The following is a 21,117-nucleotide window of genomic DNA, read 5'->3' as shown; positions in this document are numbered from 1 at the left end:
GAGAGGAAGGTGGTGTAGTCACGGTGTCACGGCTCTGAAGAAACTGTTGGTACCTTGACCGCAACTGTGACGGCAAGGCCATTCCCTGGATCGCTAGCTGCTGAGTGGAATGTGGTGGATCTGGATCGATGGCTGCTGGTATTTTTTTTTTCTTAAACAATCCTGGTGCCATAAGAATACCTGCAAATATATAGTCAAATGAAATCAATGTCAAGATTTTAAGCTAAATCAACTAAAGTCAACTTTAAAATATTCATGCAGACAGTGTATCATTAAGTTAAAGCTAGTTTATCACTGCATAGTCTATATACATATTAGGCAGTTTACTATTATACATGTGTATATGTAATTTTTTACACATGTTTACAGTATAGAGTCCCCAAAAAAAGATCATCGCAATCTCACAATTGTATCACAGGAAAATAATAGTTAGAGAAAGAGAAAAAATGTCAATGCTGCAGTCAGAATTATACCAGTAAGATACACCTACCAACTCTAAATCAGCCACACCAATGAAACAATAATTTGCTGCATGACATTAGGCAGTTGGAAAATAAAATAAATCATTGTCACGATCATTGTCATCATCATTCTGTTCATCATCATGTTCGGTGCAATATTCTATCAAGGTATCATCTTCATCCTCGCTATCTCTTGTTGCTAACTCTTCTACTTCATCATGTAAACCTCGCATTGTATTCAACAAAGTGTCATCTACTACATCAGGTTTGACATCATCTCTATCTAATGACTCTATGTGACATTCCTCAATATCTGCAGGAGTCATTCCAATACCCTCTTCATCATCAGAATCGTTCCAAAAGAGAGCACAGTCATATTTACATGCATGTATTGGCACATAACCCAGGCCCAAGTTCCATAGGAAGTGATTTGCTGCATAGTAAGACTTTGACAAGGATTGACCATTAGATAAGACATCTCTTAGCAATGACAATAGCATTTCAAAAGACTTATTACTCCATTTGTTGTATACTTTCAAATGGAGCAACTTTACAATAAATGATAATTTTAAAAATTTTGTACATCCCGAATATAACTCTTCGGTAGCTTCCATCAATAAATCATTAAAGGCATCGGTATAAGAACAGCTAGCACTTGTAGAAGCCCCTACGTTTTTCTCAATAGGACAATCATTAAAGAAACTACCGACGTCATGTAGCAAGTCTCTTATCCCATCACCATCATCATCCTCATTTGAGTCATCATCTTACTCGTCACTTTTTGTATCTACAAATGAAAATCTATCTTGATTATTGAAAAATTGAAATTCTGCCCGTTCGCCATGAAATATCCATCGGGTGTATGATTGATTTATGCCAAATCTCAATAAATGATCGAAGATATTCTCTTGAGGCTCTGTATAAATGTTCAAGCAATGTGATTAAGGACACCGAATTTTACAAACTTTGCCCTTATTTTTAGCCACAAAAGTCATAAACGATTTGACTCCCTCTATGTATTCACGAGAGAACTTAACACAATTCATCCAATGCTTATCCATGTTACATACAAATATCTATCATTAAAATTCAAACAAACTTCAGCAAATATACCATTTAGATCACGTCTTTACAAAAAAAATGGTAAGAAAAAAAGAGCAAAGAAAGAAAAGCAGTAGAACAGGCATTAACACAAAAAATATGAATTATTTATTTGGATCAAGTATTTGGCTGGTCCGAATTAAACCTCTAAATGTTAGTAGACTCCTACAACTCACATCTAAGTATTTTTTTTATTTTTTTATAATACCTCCCTTTTCTCTCTCTCTGTCTCTCTCTCGCTCGCATAGACACACATGCATACATACATATGTATACGTATACGTATATGTATATGTACACACACCCCATGCGGCGCCAGAGAATGGTCAACTTATATTATTACTAATTTAATTAAGAAAATTTACATTAGTTGAGCAAGCTTTGATGTATTCTTTTTTTTTTTTAAATATCATTTTGATCCTAGCAAACCATCCATATTGGTAGTCCTGCAATGTGTGCCCTAGCTGCCATATACTATGATTTTTTTTTGAACTAACAATGCCTGCTTGCATTCTCCATTGTTTTCTTTTTGATTTTCTCTCTGAATTATATTTTAGTGACAAACAATAGTAAAAGAAGATTCTTGCATTGTTTTCTTTTTAATTCTTTTTTTGAATCATACTTTAGTGACAAACAATATATAAATGGATAATCTCATCTAAAATTTATTTTTTTTCACTTTTTTAATTAATTAGCAACCAACAAATATCTCAAAGCATGTAAAATATTTACAATCTAATGTTAACTTGAGGAAATATATCCACAATCTAATGCCAAAGTATGCAAATTATTTTTTTTTTGATTGGTACCTATCACCACAGCCCACAGCCCATTACCTGAACCATTACCTGAACCATTAACAGGGACGGCAGAACCATTACCTGAACTAGCAATAGGGATGGCGATGAGAACGACGGCGATGACGGTGGTGGTGGTGAGCAAAGACGGGAAGACCGACGACTGCGACGGCGGCTGCGGTGGTGAGCAAAAATAGGAAGACCGACAACGGCAATGGAGGAAGAAGATGAAGACCTTAGAAGAAGATGAAAACCAATGAGGATGATGGTGATGGAGGAAGTGCTGTTGGGATGATGACGACACCTTGAAAAGACGACGATGGCCGGCAGATGGAAAGTCTGAATAGACCACGGAGGTCGGTGACGAATGGAGATGATCAATGGGAGGTCGGTGACTTTGAGCAGCATGGTGTGGGCAAGAGGAGACGAGCGGTCCATGAGAGGCGACGAACGGTGGTCCGTGAGAGGCTGATAATGATGGTGGTGGCGAATGGCGGTCCGTGCAGAGAGGAGGCGAACAGCCGTGGCGTGCGTCGTGAGGATGAGAGCAATGGCATTGGGAGAACAGCAGTGGTGTGGTGGCGAACAGCGATGGTGGCAAACGGTGTTCCATCGGAGGAGGGGTACGGTCGGTCGCGGCATGCATCAGAGAGGGGAAGAGGCAGAGGCATAATCAGGGAAGAGGAGGCTAGGAGATTGTTAAATTTTTTTGGGGCATGGGAAGCAGGTTTATTTTGGGGCAGGGGTGAACGCGTGGCGGGCAAAACAAAAAAAAAAGCTAGATCCAAAGTGGGCAAAAAAAAAAGATAAAAAAATAGCCAAAATATGATATTTTAGCTTCAAACATCGTACAAAGACGTTACAATCCACGATGTTTATCCAAATATCGTAAATGATCTATCTCATCAGCGATGTTTCATAAAATCGCCAAATAATTTATGTTTTTACGATATTTCAATTTTTAAACATCGTGGAAGATTCAAATTTTTGTAGTAGATGCTTGTATTTTACAAATAAAGTACAGAGTATAGATGCTGAAAGGGTTCAGCATAGAAATCTCGGAGAGGGGTCTGCTACTCTCTAGGATAAAAATATATGCCATATAATGTACTTAAACTGATATAGTTAATACTGTGAATACCACGAGTAGATATCAGTTGTATCCAGGCTAAGAGCGCTGGATTGCTGTGAAAACATCTTTAAGTACTTGGGAAGAACTAAAAATTTATTCTTAATTTGGAGAAGGATCAAAGCTAGGAGTGGGAGGATACACCAATTCAGATTTTATGTTTGATGTTAATGGTAGAATGTCTACTGTATGGGTGTATTTTTATCGATATCTTGGAATGATTCCAAGCAATCGATCGATGGAAGCTGAGTACACTGTAGATGTATGGGATGTATTCTGGTTCTAATATTGGTTGCAGAACTGGATGTCATGCCATCAGATGTCATAACACTATACTGCAAAGACAATGATACCATAGCCCTTGCTAAGCAACCTACGTCTCACTAGATATCCAAGCATATAGAGTAGTAGAATATGCGACTACCTCAAATAGAAATATATAGAGCTGCAGAGAGCAAACTCTATATGAGATGTGGATGACCCACTGGAAAGTCACTTAGCTAGCCAAAGACTAAAGCTTGTCTTGAGAAGATGGGGCTTGGTATATGGCAAATTGGCTTTAGTGCAAGTGAGAAATTGTTAGATGTATATCCTAGAAACCAATCTTGGCGGACGCATATCATATTTCTAGGACATAATTTTATACTTTATGGGCATTTATATTATCATTCATATTTTATGTGTCCATGAATCATTCAAAGAATTAACAAGATGATGACACATATTTTTAAAGAGTTGAGAATTTGAGACATTTGTCATTGATGGTTAATTTCTAAATTGCTCATGGTCATAGGATCATTATGGGGATGGTGATTGATCAGATAGACCAGTACACGGATCACTTCTTTCGGATAGATGAGTCTCAAGTCTACGGTATAGTGACACTGGAGTGAGAGTGCAGATGGTTGTTAGAGAACAACTAGCACTGAACGTGACTAACACGAGAAGTCACATGGATGTCTACTCACTCGTTAGTGATTTTCTCGATACTGTAGTTGTATGACTGATCTTTTGATCTGAGATGGTACTACTGCTCACAGTGAAGCTGCTGGAGTTTGATTGATATATAAACATTGGTCTCAATGAGCCATTATAGTAGATATTGGTGATAGTTGGTCCATTGTAGGAGTAGGATGTGCATCAAGATGGGATCTATTAATCCTAGTAGAAGAAAGTAGTCCTATGAGATTTAAGAAGCTGAGTCTTTAAGTCTATGGCCATAGCAGTGTGATTGATGAAAAAAATTTTCATGAGAATCACATATGGACTCGAGCTGATTGAATCTATCATATGATCGATGATGAGGTTTGACGATTCATCCATGATTTGCCATTTGATCGGGACTCACGATAGAGGGACTATATCATACGTTAACTACATCTAAAGATTTATTATCTTTTATTCTGCTGGATTGTCACTACATACTGCTAGATATCACTGATGGATCGTGAGATCCAGGAGTATATCTTGATGATTAATGATCCTTGATGGGCAAAGTTAGAATGGTTCCAACCCATTAAAAGAAGTTTTGATGATATTATGATAAGAATCATAATATATCTCACTATCAGATAGAATAGAACCTATGGAGTCACACACAAAGAGACTTTTGACTGATTAGATGGTTGAGTTATGATTATGAATCATGATGGAATTTGATTATCAATTTGATTGATGATTAATCCAATATAAAAGTTATAATTGAGTAATTTGCTAAAGAGTTAGTGAGTTATAGGAGGATTAATTAAGCAATTGGATTGCTAATTGGCTCAATTTGATTGAGCTATGGGGCTTGCATCAAGTCTAATTAAATTTAATTTAATTTGACTTGATATGGATTTGATTTGATCAAGTCCAATTGGGTTATGAGATAACCAAATTGTATGGATGAATGATTCCTTGTTGAATTAGAATTTGGATTTGATTTAATTTTTAATTAGATTAGGATCTAATTAAGAGTATTTGGGTTCCTATTTGGATTAAAAATTCTCTTCTTCATGGATGAACTAAATTTTAATTAGATTGGGATTAAATTGAGTTTGACTCAAGCACCAAGAGAGAGTCCAAAAGGACTAGGACTCCTTTTCTAATTAGGTGATATCTAATCTAAATAGTTTGAGCTCCTAATCAGATTTAGATTTTAATCTATTTGGGTCTAATCAATTTTTAATATGATTAAAATTGGTTAGAGTTTAAATTGATTTAAATCAGCCACCTAAAGAGGAGTCCTAAGTGGATTGAATTCTCCCTTCCATGTGCCATAAAACCAGCCCACTCCAACCAAATTTTGGATGCCTATTTCTCCCTTTTCTTTTGCACGAAATAAGTCACATTAAACCCTTCTTTCCCATGTGATATCTGGGTGCAAAAATAATAGATGATGGGCGGCATAAAAATTTAAAGTCTTAAGAGGTTTGGACTCTTATCTTCCTACCTAAACTCTATCTCCTCTTTGCCTATTTAAACATGGGTCTTAAGGGACAGTACCAAGGGGCTGATGAGATTAGGTTTGGATGCCAAAATAGAGGAGAGGCATGCATGAAAAATTTGGGAGAAAAGAGCCACGGAGGGATGGTCCTTGGCGTGAGGTAAGTTGATGCATATCCCTTCTTTCTTACAAACAACCAAAGGTTGGTTGTTAGGACATCTTCTCTCCCATATTTTGTCCTAGTTTAGACATGGCTTTTCTCTCTTCTTTGTCCAAGAGTTGGACAAAAATTTCTATATCTCTAGCATAAAGATTTGGTGCATGAGTTTTAGGAAGAAAAGAGAAGAAAGGGTACTTCTCATGATCTCTAGCATAGAGATCAACATCCTCCTATTTTCTTCTTCTTCTCTAAGATTAAGAGAAAAGAAGATTTTTCAACCATCAAGATGCGATCTCTGCAAGAGAGCTAGCATCTCGATGAAATCAAGAAGTTTCTGATCAGATCGAAGTCTCGTATGGATATCCATAGAGGTCGGACACTTGTGTGGCTTCAAGAAACCTTCGAAAGATATCCATCACCATCAGTTTGCATTGTAGATCGATTCGTGCCAAGGTATGAAGATTTGATCTTTTTTATTTATTTTTTTTATTTGATTTCTGTATCTGAATCCTATCTTACATATATAGATCCTATTTATGATTTTAAGATTTGATCTTTTGGATGCTTAGATTAAATTAGATTTAATCTGAATTTTTTAAAATTTTTACTGTATACTTATTTTGAAAAATTTTGCATGCATAAAACTATGATATCCCAACAGGATAACTGTTAAAGAATAATTAGTACCGAGCATGACCATATGAGAGATTATATATATTTCTACTCAATCATCAGTGATCATCTCGATGCTGTAGTTGTTGAATAATTTTTTAACCTACGGTGGCACGATTGCTCATAGTGAGACTATTGGAGTTTGACTACACAAAAATATAATCTTTTAACCATTTGAGTCTTTGTAGTGTATGTTGGGGATAGTTGGTCCACTATAAGAGAGTAGAGTGCGCATCTAGATAGAATCTATCGATCTTGATAGAATGGAGTGGTCTTATAAGATTTGAGAGGCTAAGTCTATAAGTCTGTAGCCACATAGTGTGATCGATGGAAAAGAGTTTTCATGAGAATTATAATTAGACTTGAGCTAATCAAATCTTTTATATGACTGATGATGATGTTTGATGATTTATCCATGACCTATCATCTGGTCGGAACTCATGATAGAGAGATTGAATTACAAAAAATTATACCTTAAGATTCTTTTTTGATTCTGCTGGATTGTCACTACATACTATTAAGTGTCACTGATAGATTGTGAGAGCTTACTAGGATTGTTTTGAATCGACGATCCTTGTTGAGTTAGAGTAGAATCATTTCGATCCATCGAAAAAATTTTCAATGATACTATGATAGAGATCATGGTATATCTCACTACCAGATGTAATTGAACCTATGAGATCACACAACAAAAAAATTTGATCTGAATTAAGCAATTGGGCTTATGAAGTCTCAATTGGGTTAGGAGAAATCTTATTGGATTTAAGAGAACTTTGCTAGCACATGGTTAAATCCAATTTCTTATTTAACTTAGATTGCTTATTTGATAAGAATTAATTCAAATTAAATTATCTGCTATGAACCTAATTGAATTAGATTCATTGAGCTCTAAATGTTGGGTGCCTAGATTTTTGGATCATGTCTATTAGGGGTTCAATCCCCAAATTGATTCCTTGATTTAATTAGAAAGGGCGGCACTTGATTTGATCAAGTGTAGGAGTGCCCACTTGTTGGATGGCATGAAAGACAAGGGAGGGGTGCACCTCCTCCTCTTTTTGGCATGTGAGAGAAAATCCTAGAGGGTGTCAAGGGTTGGCACTCCCTTGATTCACTTGGGCGTGGTCAATAGGTGGAGATAAGGAGTCCTAATGTGATTAGGACTCATATTATATGGCTGATTTGATTTTGGTTAGGACTCCAATTGCTCCTCTATTTAAGAGGGCCTTCCTTAAGTCTTTTAATTAGATTTTCAGATTGCTCTTAGCCTCCATAACAGCCCTCTACGTGCTCTCTCTTCCTCCCTTTGGTTCACATGTCCAATACTCTTGGACGTCCCACCATCTACACGCCGAAAAGGAGTTTGGGCATCCATCTTCCAATATGATTTTAAGGTCTTGATTGCATCATAATCAAGAGAAGGAGATCAGGAAGAAGAAGAAGAAAAAAAATTAAGAAAAAGATTAAAGAGTTGATCACAGATCCAAGCTTCATTAAGATTCGTAGGAAGATTATTTTTGGAGAAGAAAGATCTATACCAAAGAGGAGCAATTCAGACTGATCCTGAGTGGATACCCATAGAGGCAGATATTTGTATGGCTAAGGTGGAATCTATCTTCTTCTATATCCAGGTTTGAAGAAAGAAAAAGTGAAACAAGTATATAATTCGATCACATATTTTATTTTTAGCATAAAATCAGTATATGTTAATTTCAGTATATAAAGTAGATCCTTAGATGCTTTATTCTTATGCATGCATATTCTAGATTAAAAGGTGTTTTTTCTATAAATCTGCTATGTTGTTTAGAAAAAGAAGTTTTTAAAATCCACATCCATGCGCATCCTATGAAAATCCAACATCACCCTGAGGAGAGATTTGGTTGATGCTAGCATTAAAGAGGGATTGATCATTCACCAACTGGCTTAGCTTGGATACCTTCATACCCAGTAGTTTAGCAAATGCCTCCTCGTCCCCAGGCAACACTTCATTGTTGGAGTTTCATTTGGTCTCATACTTATGCCAGTTACAACTGAAATCCCATGGGACACTCGAAAAAATAAAAAAAAAAGATTCTTCTAATTATGAATGGAAGAAGAAAGGGTAGGACCGAACTTACACTTAGACTGAGCTGAAAAATATCACTAGCCTTTCTCATAATAGTATTTTTTTTAGGACGAACAATATCTTGAAAGAGAAATCCTAAGTTCTATGGCAGCAAATCGGCAACAGATGATAAAAATGATGATCATCCTAATAGCATTGGGAGTTACTTGGGTCGGATGAAGCATATAGAAATCTAAAATACTGCTAATAAAAGGATGTATGGGAAGCTAAAGTCCCGACAGAAGTGCCTCATCATAAAATGCGATACAATTTTTTGAAGGTTCAGTGACTCTATCACCTTGACTTGGAGCTATTAATTGAAATTCTTCAGGGATTAAATACTTATCCCTAAGTTTCTGAAAATCAAGATTGGTTAGGGTGGATTGTTCAGTACCAAGACTGAAGTAATCCAAGAATCTCCTCATAGGAGACTCCGAATCCTCTTGATATGAAGTACTGACCTTGGTTGGTGCCTGAGGTTAGGTTTCCACTGGAAACTCAAGCTGAGGTTGGGTTGACTGGGGAACACAATCATCCAAATTTATTTCACTATTGTGAGAAGACATCTTTTGAAGAAATGAAGGAAAAGGGCAAAATAGAAAGGATAAAGTGAACAAAAAGAGAGAAGGAGAAAACTATCCTAAAAAGAAAATAAAATCAAATGAAATCTAAAATCTTAAAACCACATAAGAAGGAGACCAAGGATAAAAAAATCTATCTAATAGACAGGAAGAGACTCCGAGGAAGCTTTTAAGAGCTTTTCTTTGGCTCTGATGGTCTCTTCCCTGACTTTTGTGGTGCCAAAGAACCTCTTCTCTGATTCCGATGATGTTTGGAAAGCTCTGGAAAGATCTCGACAGGGCTTCCGCATAAAGAAAACAGTAAAGTGACTTTTGACAGAATACAAGTCTATTTATAGAACTTATTAATGGTTCAAATCAATCAAATTTGCCTTCAGATCGGTGCCACTTGGCTACAATCCAACGACTCTAATAAAAGACCTTTTTATGCACCTCTTTGTGATTAAGCCATGCAGGTCTAATCTGTATGATAATCAAAATAGCCAATGATAAAGTGACATGTGGCAAGAAGAAAATCAGCCCATATCAGCAGAATCTTTCAAGTAATAATGAGTTCCTGATTTTTTAGACTCTCATAATTATTGGAAGATCCGATGAGATGCTTTTGAAAAGTAACATATCATCTTGAATGATTAAATATTAATACTGTCAACCATCGTGCGATGCATTTATTACAGATGGCTGAGATCAGATTAGATATTTCAACTTACTTTCCACATTCGATATGAAAAATTTTACTTTGGATTGAAAAATGGGGGCATGTATTGGTACAATCAATCAACCTCTGGTCACGTGACAAAATCATTTATCTTTGGATCAGAATGGTTGTTGACCGACCTGGTTTAACTCTCTATCCGATTTTATCTTGATCTAAAGTGATCTATCAGAATATTGTGATTAGCATAGCTTTTATCCAATCTATCACTAGGTACATCGATCCACAATTGATTAACCTAGGAGAATGACAATCACTTGTGGCTCCATTGCAATTATTGTCCAACCCACAACAATTGTCTTCTAGCTATACTATTGCTAATTTTCATATGGGCGAATAGCCTATAACCTCCATACAACTGGCCATTTTATTATAACAAACTAAAAACCTAATAAATTTTTAATGACCTAACAAACTCTTCTAATGGCCTAAGCAAATCTTCTCTATATAAAGAGGGGTGAGATACTCTCCGGAAGGTAAGTCTTCAACTTACAAAGTTCAGACTTTGTTGAATTTTTTTTCACTGAAGGAAACCAAAATCTCTTACTCTTTCCACTCAAAATATCTTTCTTTGCCTTCTAATTCTCTATTTTCACTTATCTGTTCTCAAGACTTTGGCCGACTTAAGTATTGGAGGGTCCTAAAATCGGAGGGTATCCCATGGTTCTAGGATTTCTTTTGCAGATTCATTCATGATTTATATTAATTTGGTTCTCAATAGCTCTCCAGCTCAGTCCAGCACCAATCTCACCCTCTTTTCTCTGGAGCCTTGTTGCAATAATCCTAATAAAAGAATTCTAATCTCACATAAGTTGTTATGTAATTCCTAAAATTAGGCTAACAATATACTTGGTCAAGCGAGCCTCAAATGCTTCCATCATCTATTTCTCTTCTAATATGTTTTTCTGCTCAGGTTGTTAATGCTTGCTCGCTTCAAGCAATAAAAAACCATCAATTGGCCATTATAATGTAACTCTTTTAGCATGCTAGGTGTCGTGCTATGATTATTTTTTTCTAAGCAGCGGCAATGCTTTTTTTTTTTACTTCGAACCCTTCTCGAGCCCTAGCTAGTGGACACCGACCTCCTCCCCATCACCTCCCACCAGTCTCCATCATCGCCTTCCTTCCCATCATCATTGGTGTCAGCCCTCTCCCTCCAATCCCCCTCAGGTGCTTTTCTTCCCACAGATCTTCGCAAAAGAGAGATGCTGACCTCCTTCTTACTCTCTTCGCTGCCACCTTTCATCGGTCTCCACTGTCACCTCCCTCCCCATCGTTATTAGCATCGGCCTTCCCCTTTGATCTCCCTCAGGTGCTTTGCATTCTCATCTCCAAAAAATAGAAAAATAATAAAAAGAAAAAGAAGAGAAAAGAAAAAAAAAATAATCAATCTATGCCTGAAAAGATCTTGCCTTTTAATTTTTCTACCTTTCCTTTGTTTTCGTTGTTTTTTCCTATGTTTTCCCATAGTTTTTCTTCTTGCTTTTTCCATTCTCAGGAATCTCAATCGGGTGGGAGGCTCAGAGTGAACCAATAGGGAAGTTTTGATCCGTGCTCACGAGTCTTAATCGGGTGGGAGGCTTGGAGGGGCCGAATAGGGAAGTTCAGACGATGGCTAGGGATTTATCCTGAGCTGTATCCAGAAAGTGGGATTGTTTCTCTTTTTAAGAATTTTATCCAATTATTAAGGTAGGAGTGCTACATTGTTTGGATAAAGAATATAACTTATAATTAAGCACTGATTTTCATAATTTATACTCATACACTAAGTATTTATGAGCACACAATTTGTGTGAAAATCATGATTTTTTTTAGGTATAAATAAGTCAAATTATATTTTTTAAAAAATAAAAACTATAAATTTAAGAACAAGGATACAAAGCAACGAGATATTGGAGAAAATTAAAAAAAATAATATATCACAACTTAAAATTTAAATCATTAAATATTTTAGTTCTCTCTTTAGAACATATCCAACTTTATATTTTAAGGCTTGTTTTTTTCTTTCTTTCATTTGAGCCGCAAATTTAGGCTTTGCAAGACATGCTTCCAGTTCCATGATTTGCTCTTGGGCTTTAACTAATTTCCTCAGAAGAACAGAGGTCAACAAGCCGGCACTCGACTAGTTGCTCTGGTGTTAGAGATTCTTGGAGACAAGGCGGACCCATCATCTGATATGTCGCTATTCCAAACACTAATGGTTTATTTTCTCCTATTCGATCCCATCTTACTTAATGTAATACACAATCTTACTTAATAATACACAATCAATATATAACATATTTTAAAAAAAATATGATCTCCAATGATACATACTACTTCTTCTCTTTATTATTACTATACCAGTTATAATTACTTTTAATAGCATTAAGAATACTGCTAGTACTAGATGGTCAAAGAATTCGGCAGATAGGTTTGTTTGGAGCTAGGAGAGTGCAAGAGAAAGTGGTGGTATCTTTAAGGAAACTTTTAGATATTTAGAGATAATTGTCTACCATAATTTTAGGACCAATAAGGATACTATGACTTGGATAGGGACAATTGAGTCATCATGTCTACCAATAGGCCCGATCTGAACTAAATCTAGTTGAGCAACTTTGACACAATCCAGAAAACAAGGAGAAAAAGAGCTAAAATAGGATTATGACTGTTCCAGCAATAATTGTTTAAAATTCATATTAAGATATGCGATATGAAAATGCTATGACCATAATATGGCCGATTCAAAATTGAAATAAAAGAAACACACAAGAATTATCCATTATAATGCCAAATGTCAAATTTAAGGAATAAAGAAACATGTGTAATTGAACCCATCTGGGTGTTTGCTTTCCTTTGGTACGTATGGTACGTTTCTGTTGGATTGCCAAGCAGCGCAATCTCCTTGTGCAACTATGACCATTAAATATTGATAATAAGTCATGAAACAGTATTGTTAATGGATCACGGGTTGCATTAACCATGCGGTGTGTTCTTCTACCCAAAAACCAAAAGCAGGTAACTTTTGATCCAAGGAGTTTTTTAGATTCACAAGTCACAACACAATTGAAGCAATGGTGCAATATATATCAGGTAGCATAACAAGCAGGGCACAAGGAACTGTTCGGATCGTGTCAAAAAAGTCCATTAAATTAATAATTTTTCTAAATAAGTTAGAATGAAGACCCTGGAATTCATTGTGCTTGCTTTTTGGTGAGTAGGATTGCTTGCTTAAGTGTTGCTGAGACTTTCTATCCTATTTGTTAGTAATAATTTTTATCATAATGAAAATTATATGTTCCATCAGATCAAGCTCAATTTAGCGAAAAAAATGATATATCAATATACCATTAATACATTATATCAATATTATATATATGATATGATATTTATATTATATTGATATTATATATTATATTTATAATATATTATAATATATTATTAATAATATTAGTATCATTTTATTATTCAATGATAATTTTAAATTAGAATAGAAATATCTTATTATACTTTCTATTACTATTAATTACATTTTTAGGAAAAATAAATGTTAATATTAATAAATAATATATTATAAGAATAAATAAAAATATTAACTCTATAATAATACCAATTAATATATTTTTATAGGATTAATAAATATATTTTATGAAATATATTAATAACTAATATATTAATAAATATATTAATATTCTATTTCAATATATTTCATATTATTAATAAAATATAATTTTATAAAATATATCAGGGGTGGTTTTGATATTACATGGTCAGTGATGTTAAATTTGTATAGAATACCAAACAAGTTATTTATGAACATCTAGAAGATCTTTAATTATTGAACTATGGCCTATCAAACACTATGATTTTAGATTGTCGAGGATTAGGTCACCTTAGGATTTGAATCATCAATGATCTTAGATAATCATGATTTCATTTGGATCGATGCCATCAAAAGATAAATTTGTCATCACAAGAATAGTTTATTGTCAAAAATTGCCTTAGCTTCTTTTCTTCTTATCCTTCCTCACTTCCATCACCTAGCTCCTATCCTTCCAATATCTTCTCCACATCCTCTCTCAGCCTTCCTCTCAGTCACTGCACTCTATGTAACATAATCCTACCCAAGCCTCAAATGCTCCCATCACATACTCTTCCAACACAGCCTTCAATCTTGAAGCCATACTCCTCTCTAAATCTTGCTGTTGTTGTCATCCTTTTGATAAGTGGTATATTTTTATATTTATTGAAGATATTTTTGATAATTTATGATGCTAACATCTTCTTAAAAATCTAATTTTATGAATAAATTAAATTTTCTTATAAAAATAAATAATTTAAAAAAAAATAAAATTAGAGCATATTTATGAAAAATAGATATTAATTTAATTGAGAAATTTAAGCACCAAAATGATGAAAAAATTTTGAAAAATTTAATGCATATTTTTTCTTATTTTTCAGACAAAAAATCGGAGCAAAAATCGAGCCAAAATATCCTAAAAAATAAAAATATTACCTTCGATGCACGGTGGACCGGTCGCTCGATCCACAGAGCCAGGGCGCGGTCCACAGGCACGGTTCACAGCAAGAGAAGAATTTTGGATGCGATCCAACGACTGAAATTTATCCCGATCCAGATCCGACGGTCAGCATCCATTGTCGGTTTATAAAGAGGGATTTTTGCATCATCCGATAGCCCAGAAGTGATCCATCATGCGATCGGACGGTGAGGATGCTCCTGACTGTGTTAAGAATTTAAATTGCGCAATCCGATGGCCCAAAACTAATTTCAGGCACGATCGGACGGCTGTGGTTCGATTCGACTTTGATAAGGATTAAAACTATAGATTTTGATCAGATCTGGACGGTCCGAAGCTCATCCGATGGTCAGAAATATTTCTAGGGAGATTAATATGATTTCTAAGGATTTTAAGACTTTTTTTCTATCAAAAAATTATAAAAAATTTATCTATAAATAGGAGGTCTGGGAATAAGCTTTTGGAGCAAAAAATTGAGTAGAAAGTGTAGGAAAAAAAAAACTTTAGAGATCAAAGAAAAAAGAGAGAAGCCAGTTTGCTCTACGGAGTATGACGGAAGATGGAGAGATCATCAATCATCTTTCCGACGAGACTGAACTGATCAACTTTAGATCCTTATTATAGTTTTATTTTTATTTTATTTTATTATTTTTTTAAATTTTTTATACTTGAATTTTAATTTCAATTAATGTAAAATTTATTTTTTTACACTTTAAATTCCTATCTTTTATTTTTCGTAAGTAGATGCTAGGATCTAGTTAGTAGATCTTAGTACCAATTTATTTTATACACTTTAAATTTTTATTATTTATTTTTATTGTAAGTAGATGCTAGGATCTAGTTAGTAGATCTTAGTATCCGATTTATTTTTCACACTTTTAATTTTTATTTTCTGACTTAAATTATTTTCTTCAAAATTTTATTTTCTTTTTACAAAATCAAAGATTTCAAATCAAAATCTTGCCTTCTCTGTGGATTCAACCCGACTCACTACTTTCTATGTATTTTTAATTTTTATTGAAGTCAGAATTTCTTTTCTCTTCTTTTTCTCCTCCTTAAAAAAAAAAATCTTAACAACACACATATTAGGGTTTGCACTAATACATGCACGATATAATTTTTTTTGACCTAGTTAAACTTAATCCTGAAATTGAATGACTGATCTATGTTACACTTAATAATCAAATGGCTAGAAATTCTAAGAACTACCGAGACAGATGAAGGAACCACCTATAACACATTGATGTTCCCATCATTCTATGGAATCAAATATTTTGACTCTAGTCTTGAGGTCGATTTGAACTTGCAAGCCCAAAAATTAGATAAAGTTGACTTTCTTATAGATAAATGCCTAGCCTTAGATCTACAATCTCCTGTGCAATACACACAACCTTCTAATTATCAGGAGATTTATTTTATCTGTGCTAGCCCAGTCCATCATGTGAGTGAATGTCCTACGGCTGTACAGTTTTCACCTTTCACCCAAGAACAAGTTCAAGCTACTCAAGGTTACTCCAATCCTGTCAATGACCCATTCTTAAATACATATAATCAAGATTGAAGGAACCACCTTAATTTTTCTTGGAGACCCCAACAGACTCAGGCTCAGACCCAAATTTTTTCTGTGCAGAACTTTCAGAACAGGCCCCAATACCAAAATTATGCTTATAATAGTGGTCAGCCTAGTCAACCTATCCAGCTATCCTATTACAATCAGCCGTTATACCCACCTCTTCAACAGACCAATCTAGCTGACGATAGATTTAGCCAACTTCAACAAATGATCATGACCCAATAGCAATCCCTCGCTAGGCTAGAAGCACAAATAGATCAATTAACTGAATCTATCATGAGAAGAGAACTAGGTCAATTTCCAAACGAACCAATACCAAATTTTGAAAATGATCCACCCATCCACCAATCACCTGGACCTAGTCATCAATCCAATGTCCCACCTAAGATCTCCAATTTGAAAGTGACAATGTAAATTTTGAGCTTAAAAGTGATATGATTCTTAAAGACCCATATCAAGATGAGGTAAGCGAGGCTTGTACTGATGCTAGCCAAAATATGAATTTGAAAGAAGAGGTTAGTACTGAAGCTAACCCAATAGAAAAACTTGAGCTTAGTACTGATGCTGATCTAAGTGAAGAAAAAAAGAGAGTAGATGAGTTACCCAAGATATATCCATCAAGAGTCTTATTTTCTTCAGCCTTAGAAGTCAGTTCTTCCATTTTAGAATTACCATCTCCTTCAGAATTAAAATTATCTTTGATCACACTTGAGAACACATGTTTAAAATAAACTGACACTCTTTCAGCACCCATTACTTCAAACTCAACTTCTAACCTAAAAACTCAATTCATGAGTATTTTAGAAGAACAAATAAGAGAAATTCTCGATAAACAAGGGTCTGTGAATGGGTTTGTGAATTATCTTTCTAAAATTAAAAATAGAGATGTGAACTACTTTCTAAAGATTGATAATAAAATATTAAAATTTATTATAGATCATCTTTCTGAGATTGGCAATCCAAAACTATTAGAATTTGTCAATTCAATATTCGACACGGGATAGGTAAGAGAATCAGCATGGTCTGGCTGAAGATGGTAAACTTAGTGCTTCCTGGGAGGCAATCTAGTTTTTAATTTTTAACTTTTATTTTTTATCTTTTGCATTTTGTTTAGGTTAATTGAGTCTTTTGTAGGGATCTGAAGATAATCTTGACTAAATTGAGAGAGAATCAATTTTGAAAAGATTTCTGAATCAGGTGACATCTCTCCTTTTTTTTCTCTTTACATGCACCCTTCATTTTTCCCACTCCATTGAGGACAATGTCGATTAAGTTGGGGGGGAGAATAAAAAAATTTTTAAGTCCTCAAGTAAGTTAGTATTTAGTATTTAAGCACCTGATTATACTTAAGAATCAAGTTAAACCAAATATTTTTTTAAAAAAAATTGATGTACAGATCAGAAAGTTTGTGAGATATTGAGGGATTAAGTATGAAGAAAACTCAATAAAAAGTTAAGTTTAGAACTTAAATCATTTTTTTTGAGTATTTCTAAATTTTTCTATCAGTATCAAAAAAGAGTTTAACTTTTTATGGACATATGTAGGATAACTATATGTTTCTTCATATAAAAATTTTAAAAAAAAAAGAAGAAGAAAAGTTTTCAAGTACTTCATACTGAGTAATCGGGCCTCTTTGCCTAAGCAAGTATTGAGTTTCGCATCAAAAAGTATGAAAGGTAAAAAAGTTTTGTTGTAAAGCTAGTTTTAACTCGTAGCCTGTTTGATTCGAACAAGTAGGTCCGAGGGGTATTCTATACCTAGTGCCCTAAAGTCGTCTGGTTTGGGAGTCATTGGCTAAAAACTCACTATATGGGTCAAACAAAAAGCTTAAGGGGTTAAGACACTCAATAGCAGTACAACGTTTAAAAAAAAAAAAGAGAAAAAAATATCAATCAATAAATGAAGGACAGAAGTAACAATATACTTGTCTATATGAAGATTAATGATTTGGAGATAAAGGTAGGAATAATTTAGAAAAGTTTAGAAAAGATTTAGTGTTCTTAGCTTAACTTTCACCTTGATGAGTATTAATATCCTAATGACATACCTCATTTACACTTTACTGAATATCAGTGGCCCTTTTTGAAAATTATATGGTAAAATTTGAGATTTTAAGTTAAACGGTATTTGATTCTAAATTCTTTCTTTATTTGAGGATGAGCAAAGTTCAAGTTGGGGGGTGTGATAAGTGGTATATTTTTATATTTATTGAAGGTATTTTTGATAATTTATGGTGCTAATATTTTCTTAAAAACCTAATTTTTGAAATAAATTAAATTTTCTTACAAAAATAAATAATTTTGAAAAAAAAATAAAATCAGAGCATATTTATGAAAAATAGATGTTAATTTAATTGAGCAATTTAAGAATCAAAATGATGAAGAATTTTTGAAAAATTTAATACATATTTTTTTATTTTTCAGGTAAAAAATTGGAGCAAAAATCGAGCCAAAATATCTTAAAAAATAAAAAATATTACCTTCGATGCATGGTGGACCAGTCGCTCGGTCCATAAAGCCAGAGTGCGGTCCACAGGAAACTTCACGCGGTCCATAGGTGCGGCTCACAGTGAGAGAAGGATTCTGGATGCGATCCAACAACTGAAATTCATCCCGACCCAGATCCGACGGTCAGCATCCATTATCGGTTTATAAAGAGGGGTTTTTGCGCGATCCGACGGCCCAGAAGTGATCCATCATGCGATCGAACGACTGAGAACTCTCCTGACTGTGTTAAGGATTTAAATTGCATGATTTGACGGCCCAGAACCAATCACAAATGCGATCGAATGGCTGTGGTTCGATCCGACTTTGATAAGGATTAAAACTATGGATTTTGATCAGATCTGGACAGTCCGAAGCTCATCCGACGGTCAGAAATATTCTTAGAAGGATTAATATGATTTCTAAGAGTTTTAGAACTCCTTTTCCTATCAAAAATTTATGAAAAATTTATCTATAAATAGGGGGTCCGGGAATAAGATTTTGGAGCAAAAAAATTGAGTAGAAAGTATAGAAAAAATAAAAAAAAATAAAATAAATTTAGAGATCTAAAGAAAAGAAGGAGAGAAGTCAGTTCGCTCTACGGAGTACGACGGAAGACAGAGAGATCATCAACCATCTTTCCGACGATGCTGGACTCATCAACTTCAGATCTTTGTTATAGTTTTATTTTTATTTTATTTTATTTTATTTTTTAAAGTTTTTGTACTTGAATTTTAATTTTAATTAATAAAAAATTTATTTTTTTGCACTTTAAATTCCTGTCTTTTATTTTTCGTAAGTAGATGTTAGGATCTAGTTAGTAGATCTCAGTACCAATTTATTTTATGCACTTTAAATTTTTATTATTTATTTTTATTGCAAGTAGATGCTAGGATCTAGTTAGTAGATCTTAGTATCTGATTTATTTTTCGCACTTTTAATTTTTATTTTCTGACTTAAATTAGTTTCTTCAAAAGTTTATTTTTTTTTTGCAAAATCAAAGATTTCAAATCAAAATTCTGCCATCTCTGTGGATTCGATCTAACTCATTACTTTCTATGTGTTTTTAATTTTTATTGAAGTCAAAATTTGATTGATAATCACGATGTCCTAACGACAACATCTTAACCGTATCACTTTTCATTCTGTTTAACATAGTTCTGAGTTTCATCTAAGCCTACAGTCTCCTCTCCCACTAATCTTAGAGAGAGAGAGAGAGAGAGAGAGAGAAACTGTGCCATAAGTTCTCTAATTGCTGGAGGATTTTAATGCTTGCTCCCCGTTTAGAGCAACCAAAGTTTCAATTTCTATACAGAAAGCATCCAATCCCCCTTTCAAATCCAACGACCAGACGTCGAACTACACCAGACTACCAACAAAGGCGATATAATAAATAAAAAGAAAAAGTCAACGATAGGTGCACAAAATTAACAAACAAAAAGAAATCATTGACAAACCAGAAACAAAATTAACAATTTATTAGTCTTTCATTATTCCCAATTCAAGAAAAGAGTAGGGTGCTAGACAAAAATATATTCTTTGTGGATTTACAAGGCGTCCTTGCACAATTCCATCCCTGTTCCCTCCCTCAGTTCCTCTATCGTCAATGGGTGGCGGGTGCATGAGGCGGCGTCACCCACATCCGGTGAGGAACCTATAGCCTTGTACTCCTTGGCGATCCGTTGAGACGCGACCATAGCCTTGTACTCCTCGGCGATCCTCTGCCACTTCTCCCTCTCCTCCTCTGCTCTCCCGAGACACGCTTCCAGTTGCACTGCTCGCTCACGGGCCCTGGCCAATTCTCTCAGAAGAAAGGCCGGGTTCTGCTGGAGGAGCGCCTGGTTGCTCTGTTTTAGAAACATAACAAAACCGAATTAAAATTTCATCTTACACCAAATTCTCATAGGAAAAAAAAAATCTGGAGCAACCATTGGTCTTGCAGGAAAATAACGCCGTCCGTCATCGTTTGCTGCTATTGCCGTTGGTTGGGCAAAAGAGAGAAAAATAGAAGGAGATCGAAACAGAGAGGAGAAGAGCAGGAGTTAGCTTGGATCAGACATGGTACACGATTTTATAATTCCAAAAAAAATCTAATTTGGAAAGAAAGGATAGGGCCGCTATTCCAACTGGGAACACGCGTGCGTGGCATTCCCATCTGCAATGCAGAGATTTCGGTCACCCTGTTTATTTTCTCGCCCCACCTTACTTGACCTAGAGTGCAATCAAGATATTACATATTTAAGCGATACGAAATCCCCACTAATTCATATTACTTTCCTTTTTTTATAAATTAATGTTGCAGATCTAAAGGAACTCTTTCCCTCCCATGATACACTTGTTTCTCTTTTGGTAGATGTCATAATTATTATAATTATAATGGGAAGACTTATATGTTAAGT

The 21,117-nt window shown here is 34.6% G+C and overlaps 1 protein-coding gene across 1 annotated transcript; it reads right to left on the bottom strand.

Moving 5' to 3' along the window:
- Window positions 1-20,166: 20,166 nt before the first annotated feature.
- LOC140854769 (uncharacterized) lies at window positions 20,167-20,743 on the bottom strand. Its single transcript, XM_073250819.1, has 2 exons — window positions 20,647-20,743; window positions 20,167-20,565 (listed from the first exon to the last, which is right to left on the bottom strand). The coding sequence occupies exons 1-2, from the start codon at window positions 20,647-20,649 to the stop codon at window positions 20,266-20,268; spliced, it is 303 nt and encodes a 100-aa protein (XP_073106920.1). The 5' UTR covers window positions 20,650-20,743; the 3' UTR covers window positions 20,167-20,265.
- Window positions 20,744-21,117: the final 374 nt, after the last annotated feature.

Source organism: Elaeis guineensis, chromosome 1 (genome assembly GCF_000442705.2).
Source record: "Elaeis guineensis isolate ETL-2024a chromosome 1, EG11, whole genome shotgun sequence".
Lineage (NCBI taxonomy): Eukaryota > Viridiplantae > Streptophyta > Magnoliopsida > Arecales > Arecaceae > Elaeis > Elaeis guineensis.
Note: the sequence above shows the minus strand (reverse complement) of the source record. Positions and strands in the feature narration are given on the sequence as shown.